Source organism: Marmota monax, unplaced genomic scaffold (genome assembly GCF_021218885.2).
Source record: "Marmota monax isolate L192 unplaced genomic scaffold, Marmota_monax_Labrador192_F-V1.1 WCK01_AAM20220418_F8-fsc00070, whole genome shotgun sequence".
Taxonomy (NCBI): Eukaryota; Metazoa; Chordata; class Mammalia; order Rodentia; family Sciuridae; genus Marmota; species Marmota monax.
The window spans coordinates 8,972,545-8,994,350 of record NW_026692116.1 but is presented as its reverse complement, the minus strand read 5'-3'; the positions used below and the strand labels follow the sequence as shown (position 1 = coordinate 8,994,350).

At 35.0% G+C, this 21,806-nt stretch overlaps 1 protein-coding gene across 2 annotated transcripts in view; it reads right to left on the bottom strand.

Annotated features, from left to right (window-relative positions):
- Window positions 1-21,806, bottom strand: part of Snx7 (sorting nexin 7) — an 82,766-nt gene that overhangs the window by 6,042 nt on the left and 54,918 nt on the right. For both annotated transcript variants that reach the window (XM_046462347.1, XM_058585435.1), the window contains exon 8: window positions 10,988-11,140. In XM_046462347.1, coding sequence (XP_046318303.1) covers window positions 10,988-11,140 — 153 coding nt within the window. The remainder of the gene's footprint in view (window positions 1-10,987; window positions 11,141-21,806) is intronic.

Below are 21,806 nucleotides of genomic sequence, written 5' to 3'. Positions count from 1 at the left end.
TGTCCATTAAGTTTCTTCCCAGAACTAAACTTAAAAGTTTCCAGAGCTTACCTGTGGTCAACAGGAAGGCAACAAATGAGATCCCATACAATGTATTAATAGGCTTCTATAGGATTAGTGCTACGGTTTGGATCTGAAATGTCCCCAAAGGCTCATGCTCTGAAAGCATGGTCCTCAATCCAACTAGGTTCAGAGATAGGGCTTTTGGACAATGGTTAGACTCTAACCTCATCAGTGGACTGATCCCTTTGATAGATTATTCCATTGATAGCTGAATAAACTACTAGGACTGATATAGAGGAAGTAGGTCAGGAGAGGCATGCATTGGAGGGTTTATCTTCCCTGGCCCCTTCATTATTTCTCTGTGCCCTATGTGCCATGAGCTGAGAAATCTTCTTCTGCCAGGCCCCTCCACCATGATATTCCTGCCTTTGAGCCAGCCAACCATAGTCCCTCTAAGTTAGGATTTTAATCACAGAAACAAAAAGCTGAATAACATACATAGTTTGACTCAGTATGGAATGTGGCAAGCATTAAGTTGTACCTCCCCTTTATAACTATTTGTAAAATAATTATCATTATAAATAGTTTCTAAAGATAAGTATGATAAATATGATAAATATTCTCAATCACCATTATAGCTTTATTACTATACTAACCTACATTTACTGAATGCTTATTATGTACAAGATACTGAGTGAGAAATGCTTTTCATTCATTCATTTAGCAACTTTAAAACCTATTTTATATATTGGCAATTACAGGCTCACATAAAATTAGTGGCTTGAGATGTATGCTAGCTGAAACTCCTGGAAAGATATTAATAAACAAGAAAGTTTAAAAACAACTTACATTTTATGACTCACTGGGAATATTAAACTTTGCTTCTAAAACTTTTCTTTCATCTTCACATATCCCATTGCACACACATATGTACAAGTATATTTTAATACCCAATAAATCTATGATGAGGTAGGTACTTCTAAGTTCACTTTATAGAAGAGGATACTGAGGATAACTAAAGAAGATGAAATAGAATCACTGAAAGGTCACTGTGCTCAAAGTCACAAGTTATGCCCATCCAAAACCCATGCTCTTAGCCACCATAGGCAAATGCCACAGGTAAAGCTCACCTCTTCATGGAAATAGCTACTGGAAAACTTAGTTCCATCCAAATTATCACATAAGTCAAAATTAGTAAAGTATGACCTATGTACGACTTCATTAATAAAATAACTAGAAATTTGCCTAAAATAATAACAATGATACTTATCATTGTAAAATGATAAAAAGCCAAACCTTACTATATATTTCCATTAAAACCATTTTAAGTCAAAAGTTGCTGTGTTTCTATTTTTCTCCACTAATTTAGAGAGTACCATGATAATTGCATCATTCTCAACAAACTAACAATATGAAATATAATTCAGTGTCCCTAAGTATTTTAATGTTGATTTAAATGAACTTGGGAACAGATGATATCACCTACATTTAAGGGAACAGTGAAGTTCTAATTCATAATTATTTTTACAATAGGTCACTATCATTGCAAAGTTATTTAGTACAAATAAAAATTATAGATCATATAATAAGGGTAATAGATGTATAACATCTTAATAATACCTTTTATCACCTAAACCTAAGATGTGAAATACTAGTGAAAACTTTCAGGAGCCGCATATTTTGAAATTCTGAACTATAATAAGCCTGGAAAAAAAGCAAAGATGATTCTGATAGAGAAAAGAAATTTCTATTATTTGCAATAGCTCAAATTATCCACTGAATTTCATTTTTGGAAAAGCCTAAATTCAACTTCTAAGAATCATTTGCCAATTTATAATTTTAGAAGTATCTGTAACCTTAAAATCATAATTTGCATATTTTCCTAAAATTACTTTTATACATCTCTCAGGAATGTGAGTGATAAGTTTGCATTTGAAGACACTACAATAATACTCAAAATGACGGCAACAGAGATTGCAGAGGACTCATTAGCTACAAACGCCATCTTGTGGTCCATTTATTTATTATTCTGTAGTATTGCTCTGAAGATGTCTACCCTAATAGAAAGATCCCTAGATGTAATTTATTCCATTTCCTCTCATTTTTACACATGGGATACATTTGTGCTCCAAAAGATCTAAAATATGGAAAATTTTATAGGAGGGATTCATATAAAAGCCTAAATTTGAATTCATATCTTTTCAACTCATGCTTTCTATATATCCTAGCATCACTAATTTTGACTTAAAACAAGTCAGTTGCATGAAATTTGTCCTGTTAAATAATGAATACTTCAAGTATCGGGTGTACATGTTTTTATTTAACCATTCACTGAAATACAACAAACTGTAAGAGAGCACATTTATCTTTAGATTACTGGTAAATTTATCAAGGTACAACTCTGGTGTTGAAGCACATTATTTTAAAGCATTATGTGTTCTAATTTCAGTCTCCTAAAGATTTGTGAAGGGTGTGTATATGAATGGGGCAAGGTGAGGGATAAAGAAAAAAGTGTCAAAACCTTTGTCAGATTCAAATGGGCAGAGAAGACATGGTTAAGATATATGATTAGCTAGTGGCATCATGATACACAACTCCAGTATTTTTCACTAGTAAATTCACTCTCATTATCAAGGTGTTGTATCATGCATTGCATCATGAACATGTGTGTTAAACCATTTCTTTTTCTAATCCCCTTCCATTCAAATCTCTGATTAATTTAACTTCACAAAACATGCATTTAGTCCAAAGGATGGGTCACTGCTATGGTGTAAATGTGCATTTCACACCTAAGCTTAATTTCATTTGTGCAGATAACTGAGATATAATTATATTATAGAATATAGGGGAGTGGTAAGAATATTTTAATAGAAGTTTTTAAGAAAGTAGAAACTTAACAAAACAAAAATCTTCCAGATTTATATGCAACGTAATAAAAGAGTTCCACAGGTAGGTAGAGCTGTAGCTATGACTTTTGGATATCTAATTAAGAACAGAAATCATCATCTAATCTTAATTGCAGATGCCTTTGAGTTCAGATTATAATTCTTGCTTCTTCACTTATCCAAAATTCCTAGTAACAATCTGTCAAACTGAAAAGGCAGTTTTGTGTTCTCTGAGGTGGCTAGTCTCCAAAGATACCTCCTCCCCACCAACAGTCAGCCAGTAACAGATGACCACAAGAGCCTATTATGAGCAGTCCAAAAACGTTTAAAATAAAAAATCATCCATTGATGATTCTGGATACACGGTCAATGGTGAAGTCTCTCCTCAGTAAGAATATAAAATTTCAAAGTTCTAAGGCCGTATGAGGCTATTTCATCTCTCATTCTGGTGGTCTGCTCATTTTTATCATAAACTTCTAGATTCTATTTGAAATAAGACTGGCTTGCTTGATAATAAAATGATGTCTATAATACAAGATGGTAAAAAGGAGGACAAGACGATTACGGTTGATTTCTTTAGAAGAAACACAAGGAGAAAGTGCCTAGCTATCAGTGGATTGCTATTTAATGGCATTAAGATGATGAAAAGTGGATATTTCCCTGTTGATGAAGGCAACAATACCTGAATGAAATGGGTGGTCCATAGAGAAATAGTGTGACACAGCCTGAATCTCCTAACGCAGGCATTCAGGCTTCTAGTAAGTGCCTCCAACGGAGAAGACTAACTAATATGAGTTCAAGGAGGTAACAGATTGGAAAACTTGTAAGCCTCTGAGCCTCTCAAGCAGGTATGTTTGCTTTGCAGGAAACCTAACCCACACATGATTGGGCTCTGAGATTCCAGGATGTATAACGTAGTTATCAAACGTTCTTCATACAAAGATACTGACTGTTCTTTTGTGAAGGAGTGTTTTTAGCATCATCAGGAAATTTCTGTTGCCGGGTCCAAGGGTTTAAGTTAAGCTTTTGTAACTGTTAGGTAAAATAAAAAGCACCCTGATATGGATTGAAAAATCCATGTCCTAGATAATTCTGGACTATCCCAACTCTAGTTAACCTTGGTTGTATAAGGAAAGGAAGTTTAACGAAGGTATCCCTTTAAACAGATTTAACCTAAGAGAGCCAATATAAAAAAATAATGATTTAATACAGGCTATCTATTATGCCACTTTTCCAAAATATTTAAAGAAAACCTAGATACTACCTGTCATTCCTTTGGCTCAAAACTAAACAACTCTATCTGGATATAACCTTTGCCACTTCCATCCTCTCTCTCCAAGACAGGCTGCTCACAAAGAGTTGAGTATTATCAGGTGATTGTGTACAGCACGCATCACAAATTACAGAGGAAGTCAGCTACTCTGGAAACAGGTGTCATTGTTCCAGTATTCCCACCATTCTGCAGCCATATTTAGTATTAACTTAGGAGAGAAACTTGGCCTGCTACGTGGAGGCCTGTCAAGCTTCCCTCCAGGAGTCAGTGTAGAATGAAGGGCTTCAACTGGGGCTCTGTAAGCACTGCTTTCCAGACAGTAAAGGAAGGATTATTATACAACCCACTGAAAAAAATAAATAAACAATATACCCAGCCTTCTCTTTTTGTGGAAATGTATAGTTTTTGTTTTATCTCTTCAAACATACTAGGTTTTACTTACCTCTTTTTTGTGTGTTTGCTGAACCCTATCAATACATACTTGCATTCCTCTTTATGGAGAAAGAAGGAGTGGAATAGACATGAGGCAACTCCGTTTGCTCAGTTTCCATAAGGGACTCGTTTTATTAATTTTGTTACAGTTATTATAGACGTTTTTTGCTTCCAAAGGGTTACTCACAACCACTCTGATTTGACTCTGGTACTGTTGGGAAGTTTTCCACTATTTCCCTCCAAACCTCACTTCCTCCTGAACTGCCCTCCCTGACACTTCCTGTTCTTTTCCGTATTCATCTGAGACTGCACCCCCTCTTTCATCTTCACAGTCACAGTCCATGGTCCACGGGTGTAATCAGAGCTCATTCTTTATCTGCCTCACTCTTCACTTTTCAGAACTGCTCACTCCTCTTAAGTCATGTTCTCTTTTAAAGTCGATGACTTTGAAAGTATAACTAGCTTTTCTATAATTTTTAAAGCCACTTTACTAAATTCTAGGGAATATGACTGAGAATGGCCAAGGTTTCTTTCCATTGCTTTCCCTCTTAGATTTTGGAAAACAAAACAAAAGGGACTTTCTCCCTAGGTTAATGGCATGGCAAGGTAACAGTTCTACTTTGATAGTTAGAATTAACTAACAAATTAACTAGACTAGAGGCTGATCTGCTAATCACCCCTTTCAAAAAGTTAATTTTCTGATTTCCTACATCCAAAAGATTGACATTTCTGACAAAATCTAAATGCTACCCATCAGAATCTTCCTTAGGTAACAATTTTATAATTATTATTGATATAGATTAACCTCATATAATCAAAATGTTTCTTTTCTAGTAAATGTTCACAAAACCCCCAAAATGTTTAAAATATGTAGGATGACAATGAATTTAAAACAAACTACCTCTTCACTAAAATTTACTATTTTACCAAAATAATACAGAATAAATTTTGAAATAAATACAACTATACTTGAAGAAACTTTTGGATACTCAATGCCCATCCACTACTTAGTTGAAGGACTGCAATGAGATATACTTTTTAAAAATTTCTGTAATTTTAAATGACCCATCAATAACTGGACTTGGATTTTAGAGAAGTATTAGTCCATTTTTCTTCTAGAGAATATACTTCACTGTAATTGATTTTCTGCCTCCTAGATGTCCATGTAAATATTTTTGCCATCCACTAAGGACAAATCCATTATAATTCAAGCAAATAAATTCAAATATTTTTCCATTAAAATAGTTAACACATTATAAATTGTATTATTCAAGTGAAAATATATATTATTCTTTCCTAATAAACTTTAACCTACTATAGGCAAGATAGAAGCTTGAATTTGGATACTCCATAGTGCTTTGATGATAATCAAATCTTAAATAAAGAATTTTGCATGAAGTAAATTACATTTTTAAATAAGACTGGTAACATTTGAAATGTAATACCCATTGATGGAGTTATTTCTTGAAATTCTTGCCAAGCATGCCAAGCAAGTTTTTAAAAAGCTAATATTAATAGTTATATGTAATCTTTTTTTTTTGAGATGGGGGTCTTACTATGTTGCTCAGGCTGGTCTTGGACTTGTGGCTCAAATGATCCTCCTGCCTCAGCCTCCTGAGTATCTGGGACTACAGGCCCCGTCATCACACCTAGCTTACTAGTATTACTTACAACGTCTCACTATTTGTAATTACCTAAGCAAATGAAAATATAGTAAGACAATGTATCATGTGAAGATTGTAACCATGTGAAAAAAGTATGCAAAAAGATTAGAAAACATGAAAGTCAAAATAATCTATTCACTTTAATCATCATGACAGAAAATTAATGTGTTTATATCAACATATAAACACATTTAGAAATGACCATGCAGAAAAGTTTAAATTAATATTTAATTTCAAATAGTAATTTTTGTAGTTATATTTAAATACCACTCTCCAAGAGATAGGCTTATAAGCATTTAGTATTTCTTCTTTATTCATTAGTATACCTACTTAATTTTTGCTGTTGTTATTTGTTTTGGTGAGCATGTATGAATTTTATGACCAGAAAAATAGGCTATAAAACAAGGACTCCCACATATTTACTAATAATTTAAAATAAGCTATGTAAAGGACTAAGCTATTATCCTTCATTAAATTCACTTAGGTACAAACTGCTTGATTTGTCAAAAATTATCACTAAAATGTTTATATTACTTGAAAATTGGGTGAGATGGGGTGAGGCTGGGGCTTAGAAAGTTAAGTGAGATGCTGTGTGTGATACACAGGGCAGGGATAATCATACTAGCTACTTAGAAATGGTAAATTAGCAGACATGTGTTAAGAATCTGAGCCAGGTGTAGCAGCAGCCTCTTCTAAATTCCAAATATTCAAGAGGCTCAGGGAGGAGGAGTATAAGCTCAAGTCCAACTGTGGCAACTAAGCAAGACTGTGTCTCAAAAATAAAAAATAAAAACAGGCTGGGGAATACCTTAGTGGTAGAGCACCCTTGGGTTTAATTCCCAGCACTATTAAAACAAACAAAAAAAATCTTCCATGTGTTAAAGAAGTGCTGGATCATAGTTCCCTTTACCACAACTTTGAGCTACCTCTGTGAATTCCTTACTCTTTATTAATATCAAGCTGTCCTTGAAGCGTCAGAGATGAAGAAAACAAAAACATTAAGATAGTTGAGAAGCCTTAAACAAGAATGTAAAAGAGATCAGAGCTATTCGTTATCTCCTTAATAGCAAAGGTGATGCCACTGGATTGATAGATAGTTTCCTGTTTTTTTGGACCAATCTCGCTAAACCCAGCAGTAGTCTAGAGCAATTCCTAATCAGCTGCACTTTCTTGCTGAAATCCCAAATAACCATTCAACATCCATTTGTAAGAGGACACAGGATAGTTTAGAAAATTCCATGACATTAAAGTTGAGCTTTCATAAGAACACACTCTTCTAATTCATTTTATCTGCTAAGGATCACATCCTCTGAAACCTTCTTCATTTTTAGCATAATCACACCTACAGCAACAACAAATTCTCTTTTGTACCCATGGGGGAACAATTAAAAATATCCTTGTACTTTATCCAATGTGTCTTATTTTATTGTTTCACTATTCCTTTCACATTAGCAGGAAATCATTTTCTTTGGCTATCTGGGTGCCGTTGTACAATCAAATGTCACACAATGTTCCAATCAATGATAGACCTCATAGAATCGTGGCTCCACAGAATTATAGTGTCTAGTGATATCACAGTCATCTAAGTTGGTGTAAGTACACTCTATGATGTTTGCATAGCTATGAAATTACCTAAGGACATATTTCTCAGAATGACTCCCTACTCCTAAATGCCCCATGGCCATACATTGAAATTACTCACCCTGTTGAATTGGATTTTGGGTTTCACTGTGTTGTTATTCTTGTTTTTCTACACTCTCAATAAATTCATTCTTAATTATTAGTCATATAGAATAGAATGAGAATAACACTTGACCTATTCAAAGTTTAGTCCAAGACACCACTTCTGTATTTGCAGTCAATTATCTACTAATAAATCCATATGTTTAAGTACAACATTTCAATACGACAATAATTGGAATTTCATATAGATCCTTGCCTCATAGTTGTAAATCTGATTTTCATTTTTCCCTTGATATAGAAATTTTAAGTTGTAAACAAGCTGTGATCATTTTACTTCACACAAGTAAATCCCAAGGCAAATGCTTACGCCCCACTTATCTATCATACTAAAAGCAGACCCCTTTGGGGACTTATCTAAGTAAATATAGATGAAAAAGGAAGTACTTCCATTAGAATATGACTAAATTAAGCAAGGAATAGCATGATGTGAAACATTTCACTTCCCTGCATATCTGACACATTCTGAAGTTAATAGATAACAGCAGATTGTCACTGTTTAGGCCTCATATTCTTTCTGCTAATTAAGAATCATCGATTATTTAAGGACTCCAACTTCCCTTACTATGCATTAGTGGATGGATGTGCCAAACATGTTAAAATTTTTTCACTCATGAAAAAAAACCAACAATAAATAACTGAAGAAGTAGGGATCTTTTGAAGTTACACTAAATAAAATCAGTGATACCTCCAAATTTATATATCCAAGATGCTATGCAGTTGATAAATTTTTAGTTACATTCGGAAGTATAATTCACTTGGGGAAATGTTAAGAACTGTAAACTGCTATAAAGAATAAAATTTGCAACATGACACAGTGATGCTAAGTTAATTGTTTCTAAGAAAACAGTGTTTTATATAAACTGAATTTAATCTATGAGAATGACAAAATGCATACTTATATAAGAAGTATAGTCAAAACCCAAACATTTTAGTCAGAGTTTGATGAATCTGAACATTTAAAAAAAAAAAAAAGGTCCAAATTTGAAAATTCTGGCAGACATTATCATTTAAAGAAAAATACATTGTTTTTATATATCATGCAATTTTTCAACCTTAATATACTTATATTTTATAATAATAATCATGTATAATATATTGCATACTCTAATTTTGAAGACTTTTTAAAATAAATTATCTTGCTGATTGTCATTTAATTTGGAAATATAAGTATATGCAGGTTTTACCATAAAAGAGAGGTAGTTACTACTGAGGATTTAAACAGGTGATAACAAAACCCTATGTTGATAAAAAGGGAAATATTTTTAAATCACTCAAAAATCAGAGATTTATGGGAATTCCTTTAGATACTTAAATTTAATGCAGAATACAAAACTAAAAAAAAAGATTGAAAATTAACTTTCCAATTCTACCCACGAAAAAAAAATCCCTTGACACTGTTCACTAACATCTTGTGCACTACCATGAAACCCCAGGTCAGCTCACATCTCTGCCTGGGATGCTGCAGCAGCCTCCTTCAAACAGGCTCAGCACAGCCAGTGTTGCTCCACCCTGATTCACATACAACCAGAGTGATCCCTGGACAAGGCAAGTCCTGCCTCCTGGAAACTCTTTAATGGTTCCCATTTCCCTTAGAATGAATGACAAAAGACTAAAAATTCATGATGCCATCTTCAGCCTAATCTTTCAATTGAACACTACATTTCCTTCCTCCAGAAATAAGCCTCAGTTACATGAACGTAAGTCTCTCACACTTCTGTGCTTTGGTCTGTATTTCTTTTCCGCTCTGCAGTGCTCTTTCACACATCTCTCTGTCTTGCAACCTGTTACTCATCATTTGGGTATCAGTTTAAACATTCTGCGAGGCAACTTCCTTATTCCTTTTACATTAGGTGAGATGCCTCTGCAATGACTTTCTACACTGAAATTTATACTACTGTAACATGATCTCTTTTTTTCATTAACTCTTTCCATATTTGACTACAACTACATGAGAAACAATTGCAATTGTGTTTGCCTTGTATATTCCAGGTGCCCACCCAGGTGGGCAGGAGGGGATAGGAAGTACCCAGTTAACTCTTCTTGTTGATATGAAAATATCAGTTAATCTTTCAAAATTAACATTTCAATTTAAACTACCCTCTACTGACAATCATTCCAGACTAAAATATGATTTCCTTAATTTATCAATTTCATGTATTTATTAATTTACCAAGAAATAAGGTTAAAGACATATATTTAAAATAAGAATATTTAAAGATGAATGTTTAGAATATTCTGGATAGAGAAAAGCAACAATATTATAAAATTCATTTGAGAAAGACATTTGAGAAATAGTTATATAATGAAAATAATTGTTTGAAAATAAAAATGATAAGAATTTTAAAATGATGACTTAAGAATTTAAAAGAATTTAAATTGGTTATTTCAACACAGGATAGTAGAGAGTAGAAGAGAATATAATGCTTTAAAAACAAAGTAGCATGGAAAAAAAAAAAAACAAAATAAAACAGTATGAAGTATCACCACTTACCTAGGCTCTTTTCTGAACCCCCTCAACCCCTCAAAAACTGTTTCTTTTTCACTAATAGAATAGTACACTCCTTTGTGGTTGAGTTTTGAGCAGCTATCTAAGCTGGAGATAGCAGGGATATAGGGTTAAAGGTATAGGCCCTGAATCAATTTTCTGCTTATCCAACCTCTGTCCTTTTCCTTCTGCACTTTACAATACAGGAAAGAGAAAGAGAAAGGGAGGAGAATGAGACAGGTGAATCACCAGGAAGCATTACCAAATATTTTCAAAGATTTCAAATCCTTCCAATGTAAGAAACCAAGGGAAAAAATACACAAAACAAAATGGTAACTAACAACTCCACTGGAACTGAGTTGCCAAAGGAGTTTTTCAATGGGACAACCGGTTCTTAAAATTGATTCTTTCAACATAGGATAGTAGTGAGTGAAAGAGAATATAACGCTTTAAAAACAAAGCAGCATGGAAAAAAAAAGCAGTATGAAGTAGCACCACTTACCTGTTCATAATAGTGGATATTCTCCTCAGCCATATCTGTAAATGCTGACTTGATATCATTTTGCATATTTAGTTTCCATCTTTCCCAATCTGCTTTCAGGGCATTATTAGCACATTCTACTTTATCTTCAAGTTTTCCAATCTCTTCTGTAAGCTGAAGTAAGCCACAAAGAGAGAGAAATTGATCTATGTAGTCTTGCTATGAGGTGAATTCATCGAATTTAAGTAGAACATGATATCAAAACAGCTTGAGAATAACATTTTAAAAAGCTACCAGTATTTATCACATGTACTAGTTAAAGTAAAAAGAACATTGAATTTGGTCAGGGCCATTGAACAGAGTTCTAAGGTCTGCCACCAAGTAGCACTTAACCTTGGTAAATCTTTCAACCCTGGGCTTCAGTTTCACTATTCACGAAAAGAAGGAAATTGAACAACAATTATCTCAAAATTCTTTTATACTAACACTCTCATTAGGGTGACAATAATTATTATTATTGTGACAATAATTATTTGTTAAAAGATGTAGTTTCATTCATTTATCTTCCCAGTCTTCAACTGCTTTTAAGAAAGCTCAATTAACTGACATGTTATAGCATTCACATAGATTATGTTGTCCAGCCTGAAGGCCCAGGGATTAACTTGAACAGTTTTACTCAGATAACTGGAAACAGAGACAGGTTTATATCTCAAGATGCTAGACCCCAAATCTAAGGTCCATTAGGAACGTTTAGGGTGGTATTACACCCCTCCCTATCTTACCCACCAAACTAAGCATGCAGTCCACTGACTTATTCTTTATATGTGGCAGACTAATATATTTTACACTTATATATTTTATTCATATTGTTTATATATATATGTGTATATATATATATATATGTGTGTGTGTGCGTGTGTGTGTGTGTGTGTGTGTGTGTGAATGTGACTGTGTATATATGTATAGCTTCCTGACTGAACCAAGCATTCATCTAGGACCTGGAAAATGGAAAATGTCTGAAGATAATAGACAAAAATTCCTGCTTTAGTAGAGCTTATACTTTGCTGGGGAGAGAGAATCTATAAGCAATATAAAATATTAACTATCAGCCAGTAATAAAAGCTAAAGAGATAAATGAAACAAAAAAAGTTGATAGAAAATGTTATAATGCTCAAACTTCAGATAAGGTGACCAAAGAAAACCAAAATAAGAAATCATCATTTGAATAAATTTCTAAGGAGACATGTGAGTGAACCATGGCATTCTAAATGGGAAAAAGATCCTGGCAGAGGAATCAAGAAGGCAGTTGACCTCAAGTGGAAGCATGACTGGCTCTTCTAGAACAAGGCGACCAGCACAGCTTCAGCACAGTTAGAAGGAACAGGGGAGACTCAAGATGGGTCAGACAGGTGGTGGGTGATTGGATCACAATGAGCCGTGTAGTCTGTGGGACAGCTCTGGGTTTTACTGCATGAGATCCAAAGCCATGGAGATTTAAGAAGAAATGACTTCTTCCCTCCTAAGTTTTAAATGGGATATTATGCATCACCACCATTTCATAACTGTGTATATTTGTAATAGGTCCCTGAGTAAGAAGAATTTCTATTTCAAACATGTTACAATGTGAAAATATCTTAGAATCAATAAAATGTGTTGTTTCTGAGATATATATATAGTACGGGAAATCTATTTCAATGGTAACATTGAGTTTCATTGGGGGGGAGTATGTGTGTGTGAGAGAGAGTTTTAAATTTCTTGTTCTGTTGTTTTGGAGGGAGAACCATATCAATGAGGCCATTTAGTACTTTATGGGTATGTGTATTCTTTGGGGCAATGATTTTGCTAACTCTTAGAGAACCTGTCTAACGGGATATTAATTGAATAACTAATAATGACAGGCTGTAGGTGCTAAGGGATAAGCTAAAAGTAAAATTGTTAAAGGTCAAACTCATTTAACATCTATGTCCAATAGACAAAGCTTCAGGGCTGTTAGAAGCCTCACTTCTCTGAGTTGTTAGATGGGGTTTTATCATCCAAATATTAAGTAGTAACTCAATGTTTCTCCTCCTCCACCTAGGGTCAAAAAGCACACATAGCAGTTGTAACCACACTGTTATTCTCTAGTTAGGCTTTGTGGTCTAAAGTTGCAATCTATTGGAATGAGATTGCTGAAAGAGGTGGCCCCCCAGGAATTGGCTTTAGGAAACACAGCATCAGAATCATATATTTTCTCTTCCTCCCTTTCCTATTGAAGCTTATAATAGGGTTACTGTAATAACAGATTTATAGCAAAGGGTTTTCCCTTGTCAATCTGTAAATCCCCTTCATTGAAGACTCCAGGTCAGGTTGGTGATGGTTTCTTCACTCCCTAGAGAAAAGGTTTTGTAAGACTCACTCTCACCTCCAGAGAGGACTGAGATGAAGAGGACTGGCTATGGGTTAGGTCAACATCAGCTTAAGTCCTGCTTCTTTCATAAGCTATGTGACATTGGATAAGACTCCCTGTCGAAGCAGTAGTTTATTCGTCTAGAAAATATAAAAATGATAATACTCGCTTCATAGGGATTTTTAAGAAAACTGCACAAAATTAAAAAAAAAAAAAAAACACTGTTTCACATCCTGCCTGACAATTTGCCTACTATATGCTCTCTATGCCCATCACCATTATCATCATCAGTATTAGCTAGCAAAACTGACACTGATCCTCTCTCTTTTGGTATTTTGGTCTCTGGCAACATGTCATTCTCCTGCCAGACCTGGGTCTAACTTGATTTCCATTGCTATTTCTTTCTTTATTATTTCAACTGGGAAGGGAGAAACAAGACAGGAATTTCCTCACACTGAATAATCTTCCATAATTTCAAATTGGAAAAACACTAATTGATAATGACCATGATCATGTTATTCAAAGAATGATCTGGACAACATCTTGCCTAACAATTTATAAATGCATAATATAATTAGATGTCTTTCTCTTCGATTTACTTCAATTTTAGCCATTTCTTTGATGCACGGATTATGTATTCTGACTCCACTACCTGTCCAGGTTCTGAAAGAGCACACCAAAAGTTAACCAAAGTGGGAGAATAAGATGTATTAAGATACCTTCCAGGACAAAGGAGCCCCTCTCTTGCTCCAGTGCCTCCTCCAACACCACAAAGCAGGGTTCAATAGTTCTAACCATGGGAAATCCAATTCATAGATTCTACTGAAAAATGGCATGGGGAAAGTTGGGATAAGGAGGATTTAAAGTTTGCATAATTCTTTTCACAGATGCTGGCGGCAATTGGGCCCTCTGTTGGAAAAACTGAAGAAGCAAGCAATGCTTTTTGTCCACAAAATGTCGCAATACCAGAATTAAGTAACAATAAAAGATTGTAAGATAATAAAAAAGGGTTTATGTTTAACAACAAGGCTAATGGGTAATTTCTAGCTACAGTTACTCAATTAAATGAAAGTCATTAATACTAAGAACTCAAACAAAACAATATCATTCTCCAATATTCCATATCAATAGAAGGGGAATAGAAGTAATAAGAATGGGGTAAAAATGGGAGCTCATAACCCACTTGAATCAAAGTGTGAAATATGATATATCAAGAACTATGTAATGTTTTGAACAACCAACAATAAAAAATTTAAAAAAAAAGAATAATTTATTGCATTTCTGCCACGGGTCATTTTTTTAAGCTATATATTTATATTATTTAATCTAATTTGCATAAGCATGTTGTAAATTGGATATTATCATCTTCCTATTATAAGCCGGGAAACTGGGAGAAAGAACTAATGGAGATTACAGTTGTTTGTGGCATTTCAGCAATTCAAATCAAGGTCTGCCAAATATATGTTCCATCTATAACCATTGGATCGGACCAGGAACAGAGCTGGCTTGCCTGTGATTTTCAAGGTTGAACTAATTCAGCTCCTATCTCAATGAGTTTGTAATCTATTAAAATAAAGACATGCAAAAGTAAAGCAAAAACCAAAAGCTATAATAAAAAGTAAATATTCATGCAGGAAAAAATAAAGATACAGAATGGAAAATTAATTCTAAATTCTGATTATGGAATATTTTGACTGTTAATTCACATGGCAGTGACTGGGACAAAGAAATACCTGGGTGCAAGAATGGTATGAACACAACCAGAGAGGTGATATGCTATAGTATGGGATAAAAGAGCAGAGAGAGCTTAGTTTAAAGTCTGGAGTGGGCAAGGAAAAACCTGAGAAATCCAAGTGGAAAGGTAGATTGAAGATTGACCACTAGAGGGTGGAAATGATATGGAGCATGAAATGGATTCTGCAGGAAATGTAAGCCACTGAGGGTTTCGACCAAGACAGAATCAGATAGATTCCTTAGACAGAGGTGTGTAGGGTGGTTAAAGGAGGGGGGAAGTGTGGAAGGAAGGAAACCTTTTAGATTAAATTGGCACCAAGAAGATAACCAGGAACACCAATCAGGATCTGATTTGTTCCCACTCACTCAACTCACCCTGCAGCATTTGCTCAGCATCCATCTAAGAGGCTCTGTTAAAAACTAAAATAGAGGGTGAAGAAATGGATTTTGCCCTTATGAACTCCTGCAGACATGGAGAAATATAAATGCAACAGGATAAAGAACATGCAAGGTATTTCATGCAAATCAAAGGACAGGTGTAAATGCACAGAGGCATGTTTACTTTTGAGTTTCCAAAGAGTTGCAGGTGGCTCATTAGGATTGGTAGTACTCAGAGAATGAAAAGGGGGAACAGTGAACGATGAAGACAGACAGGCAGGTGACTGTCAGGTCCTAGAGGAGTTTTTCCTGCAGTCATTTGGATTTAGAAGATGATAAATGGAGCCCTGAAGGAGTTTAAGAAAAGGGACTGGGGGCAGTAACAACAATCAGATTCCTGATACCAGATGAGATAAAATGCTGGGAGGCAGAATCAGGAGAGTCTGGTGCCTGGCTAGCTGTGGGTACTGGGAGAAAGGACTGTGTTGCTGATAAGGTGAACTGGAGAACAGGTGGGGTAGGAGTTGAAAGCCTGAAGACAACAGCAGTAAAACAAGCACTTCTTGTCCCAAATTGTCCTGTCTTGCCTGCTGAGACTCGGTGTTATACAAACATTAAAACCCATTCAGTTACATATGACATCAAACTTCAATTCTGGGATAACTGCAGGAGCCAGGGTTACATTTATACTTTGAAACTTCCAAAATGATTTTGCTATACTGATTTAGGTGCTTTGGACAAGTTGGAAGTGAGACAGATCTACCAATTGACATACCAATTACACCCAAGAAAAACTGAATATTTTTAATTACAAAGTAGAGCTATATGTCTAAGGAAGAGAAATAAAACTTTAAGGAAATCTCAGCACAGCTGATGTGCAAAGCTGAAGATCCTTTTTGGGAGGGACTTTTCCACATTATCAAGGTGCTATAGTTTGCATCTCAGATGTCCCCCAAAGGCCTATGTCAAAGGCTTGGTTTCTGGCCTGTTGCACTACTGGTATGTGGTGGAACCCTTAGAAGGTGGGGTCTAGTGGAAGGTGGTTATGTTGTTGGGGTGTGCTCTTGAAACAGATACTGGTGTCCCTGCTCCTCCTCTCTTTCATTTTGCTTCCTGGTTGCTACAAGGTAAACTGGCCCCTCCATCATGCCATAATGTACTATGCTGTTTTAGGGCCAAAGCAACAGGGCAAAGTGACCATGGACTGAAACCTCTAAAACTGTGAGTCAAAATGTTTGATCCCCTCAGGTATTTGGTCATAGTGACAGAAAACTAATATGTAATGTTTTTAACTTGATACATTAGTGCATAAATTGCTTTGGAATTTTTTCCAGAATTAAGAATAAAACAAAACAAACAAACAACTACAAAATGATTCTATAAAATTAATGATCCACTTCAGTAAAATACACACAGATACAAGCCTGGTCTATTTGTTACTTGTGACTTTTTTTAATTGAATCACTCATTTTGAAGTGCTAAGTTTTAGGAGTTATGTGAAAACTATAAAATATTTTACAAGTTCTAAGTAATTTGAATGTCATTCACATTCAAATAGTAGCTTTAAGTATGATGCACCTATAGTAGAATCAAGTCATAAAAAGAAATGTAAACAAATTCAAGAAAGTTGATATGTATCATGATTGGATTCTAGGAAATCTGATCTGAAATGTAACTGAAAATTTTTCTACTAAAAGCTCAAAGAAAAAAAGGCAGCTTAGAGAATTTAGAAGCAGCACCTGCTTATCAAGAAAACCAATTTAGGATTACTGTATCCTGAAAAGATAATAGACTTTATTTCCTTAGTTAGTGAATGTTTATTCCTGTCTACAGTGGGCAAGGCATATGGCAGACCAAAGACAGACAACCTAATAAACATATAGTTTCTTCATGCACTTGGGGCTAAATTAGTGTTGTTACAAAACAAAACAAACAAAACAGGATTCTTAAACTTTGGAGTTCACCTTTATTCTAGAAAAAAAGGTGAGATTAAACTTTTATTGTTGTTGTTGCTGTTTAAACTATTGTTCCTGAAAGAAGAACATGATCAAACTTTGGTAAGCTTGTAACATATGTCACTAAAAACCCCTATTATTGAATAAGAGAAAAACTAAGTGAGAACAAAATTTGTTGAAGCCCCCAAAAGTAAAAAGTCTTAGAGAAAGAAATTAAAGGAAATAATGAAGCAAACAAATGAAATAATAACAACAACAACAAAAACACCCCAAATAAATCTACTATATTAAATTTTAAACGTAATATTAATATTTAGTTACTATATTTCATTATTTTCCATCCATGGAAAGTGCACTCCAAGAAGTGGGGTGTCAAACAGAAGAACAAAAGATCCACAAGCTTTGTTTTATATCCCATCAACTGGAGGTGTCCCAGGCCATCAGAAGGGGGTCCATTCCTGCTTGTCAGATTGGACTTGTTTTGTTTCTTTGATTATGTTCAAGGAGAATCATCCTGTAACTAAAAAGCCCAAGAGCAGATGCACAGGTCCCATAAATACCAGATACAACTCAGAATCCTGGCCTTCATATTGTCAATGTCTGTAGGTCACATGGGGAAATTAATGTGGGTGAATCCAAGCAGATCATTCACTATTACTAGAAAATGAAAGCTACCTTCTGGTTGCATGGCCTTGTGGGAACATTTTCATCACTGTAAGCCATTGTGCTATTTTAAACCGTATTTAATTTTGAAGCACATATGGCTGCTAATAACACCATAGGTGCACACAATCTCTCAAGCCCATTCAGTCACACTGCAGTTTTCTTCCTTACAAACCCTCAACACTGGCTTGAGATGAAACCGATCCAAAACTCTGCAGGATTCTGATAATTTTCATAAATAGCTTATAGAAATTTTAATTTTCTGTTACTTTTATAACTTTAAATTTGCCAGAACATATTTTCACATAAATCCAACCATCAGAAATAGATCCCATATTAGAGAAGAGTTACATAAATATAAGCAAATGATTAATTTATTGGCTTTTTAACCAAATTAACTCAAATACGAAAAGTAAAAAAAATATTTTTCCCGGCAGAGTATATAAGAACAGTCTCTACCAATTTATAAAAAGGTTAAGGGGATAAAACACTTTAGAATCTTTTAAGAGAATTTTTTTTCCTGACAAAATGTTATCTTTGAAATTATATCACAAATATCTATTTATTTATATTTAAAATTTACAGACGTGAATTGTATTATCACAAGATTAAGGTAGCAAATACAGTATAGAAAAAAGACTTTTAAAATTGTTTAAAACCATGTGCTCCAAAAATACAAATCGCTGAAAATGGTTTATAACAAATTTTGGAGACAAATGTTGTAAAATTGAATTACTTGTATACTCATAACTGAAGAAGAGATAAATCCAATGTAGACAGTGTGCATATATTTGATTTAACATTACACACTTGAAATAACTAGAATTTTCTTCATGGAGGTTAAAATGTCCTTAAAACAATTAAGTAAGTCTTCTGTTCTTAAAACTTTTAAATTTGACCTTTTTGCTGCCATTTCTAAGCAGTGTTTCCATTTAGAGGCAAGGAATTCCACATTTATCAATAAAAATAACACTTATTTTAATTCACTAAGCTATCTTTCAGGTGGACCTGGAGAGATTATTTGGATTTTCTAGCAGAATGTACAACTATTTTATAATTTAGAAGAGCTCTGGATTTAGCAAGGAAAGAGAGGGATGAGCTTTTGGAGGGACATGTCCAAAAAAAAAAAAAAAAAAAAAAAACGAGGAAACATCTACCCAGTTAGATGAATGATATTGCCTTTGTTATCAAGAAAACAAACTGCCCTGATCAACTTTACATTCTTGCTTGAAGGCTTTTTGATCATCCTAATATCTTTGTTTTCTCTGTCTCTAACACCTCAAAGACAGCTTGATAGTAATAGTAATAAGGAGTAGGGAATTCATAAGAGATGTCTGGAGGTTATGGCGAAGGGTAGAGTTAGCTCAGGGAGCTATGATCCAGCACGTTTGTAGCACACAGCAGATTCTTAACATATGCCTGCTAAGTTACCGTTTCTGAGAAACTATTATGATCAGTCCTGCCCTGTGAGTCACATATGGTATCTCACTCAACTGTCTCTGTAACTCTTTCCCCTCAATCCAGCTGGCCCAACTTTCAGTAACACAAAAGTAAGATCTGGCATGAGATACAGGTCCCTCCCTGTAACTACACTTCCACTGTAGGCTAGTTCTCAACAATGTTTTTCTTCTTCCAAATTGTTTGGCAAGCTCAATCTCAGGATTATTTTCCATATGAAACTTTTAATTTTACTTATTCATGCTCTATCACAATCTATTCTCCAACCAAAATGTAGACTTCTATTACCTTCAATAAGGAAGAAAAAATATATTTCATGAAAAATATTAATTTGGTTAATTAATCTATTTTGAAGTGCCTATTGTGAGCCAGGCCTTGACCCAGGCATATGACTAAGGGCACAGGGATAAACAGAGAAGGGAAGACTCTTCCACTGGGAGCTTATAGGCTGGCAGGGTCTTAGGATCCACATTGCTTTGAGAGTTTTCCCTTATTTCACATGAGGATTAGAGTGGTTCCAGGTGGTTATGAGAGGATATTGTTAGGATATCAGAAATGTCCTGACAGAATCTGCCCTTTCATTCACTTATTCTGTTGTGGAACCCCTAAAGAGGACCTGCATAAGAAGGGAACAACAGTCACAGTGAACACAATATACTACCTTATTAAAAGCTCAGAAAGCTCCCTTAAAGCCCCAATATGCCTGAGGATGTTGGTAGCTTAGCTGGATAATACTGTAGGCCCAAAAATCTAAGTAAGGATAGTCCATAAGTCCCTTCTACAAATCAGTTCCAGATATAAAGAACTGAATAGCCATTTCACCTTAATAAATCATTCCTCTCTAATCCAAGAAGCATTAATATCATGCAAATTACAAATGATAAAGCCCTCAGACAAAATATGCAAATGAACACTTTTCCTGATTCAGCAAGTTATTTTATATTTCTTAGTAACTAAAAATTCCTGTCTAGCAAAGTTGGAAAAATAGAAGCAAGGACCCTCCATACTTCCAAACATATCTGTCAGCCTTTAGCTTTTCTTGTTTACCACAGCTCAGTTTTTAGAAAACATATTAATTCATCCAACAACTATCTGTTGAATACTTACTATATGCCAAGTACCATGCTAGGCACAGTGCCCCTGTGTGAAGTGTTTTCTTTCCTTTCTCGTTCAATTTCTGAAACACTTCCTTCATAGAGACATATCTTTACTTAACATCAAAAAGTCCTCCCAATGCCGAGAGCTTCACAAATGAGACCAATATGGAAGGCTTCAACGTGCGTTTCTCAAATTGGGATTCCTATTCCCACATCAATACTCAGCGATGGCTCAGAGGATCAGCAAATCCATGAATAAACATGGCATAATCTTGTCAATATTTTACAGAGAGAGAGAAAAATACTTTTAAATTAACATGTTCGAGAGTAGTCGTACTCACATAAAACTTTAAAAGATCTTAAAGATATTTTAAACTTGAATTATTGGGTCTAACATTTATCACGTGCATGTATTCCAACTTCCCCATACTCTAGAAAATAAACTCTTTCAGAAAAAAAGTTTGAACTACATACCACATTAAAATATGTATTAGGGCCAGGTGAGGTGGTACACACCTGTAATCCCAGCATCTTGGGAGACTAAGACAGGAGGATCCCAAGTTCAAAACCAGCCTCAGCAAAATCAAGGCGCTAAGCAACTCAGTGAGATCCTGTCTCCAAATAAAATACAAAATATGGCTGGGTACCCCAGCCCCTGAAAAAAAAATGTGTTAGGAGTAAATTTGCCTGACTGCTAAACTACATATATAATAAATAATTAACATACTTTGGCATGGTAAGTCTAGAGGCATCAACTGCCATGATTACTGTTATGGTTTAGGTATGAGTTGTCCTATGTGAGAAAATGCAACAAAGTTTAGAGGTGAAATGATTGGGTTATGGGAGCCTTAACCTAATCAGAACATTAATTCCCTGACAGGGTAGAAACTTTAGGCAAGTAGGACATGGCTAGAGGAGGTGGCTCCCTGGGCCGTGCCTTCTGGGTATACATTTTGTCCTTGTTAGTCTCTCTCTCTCTCTCTCTCTCTCTCTCTCTCTCTCTCTCTCTCTCTCTCTCTCTCTCTCTCTCTCCTAGGGCCATGTTCCCAGATGCTTTCCTCCTCAACACTCTTCCACCATGATCTCCTGCCTCACCTTAAGCTATGAACTGAGACCTCTGAAATAGTGAGCCCCCAAATAAACTTTTCCTCCTCTTAAAATTGTTCTTG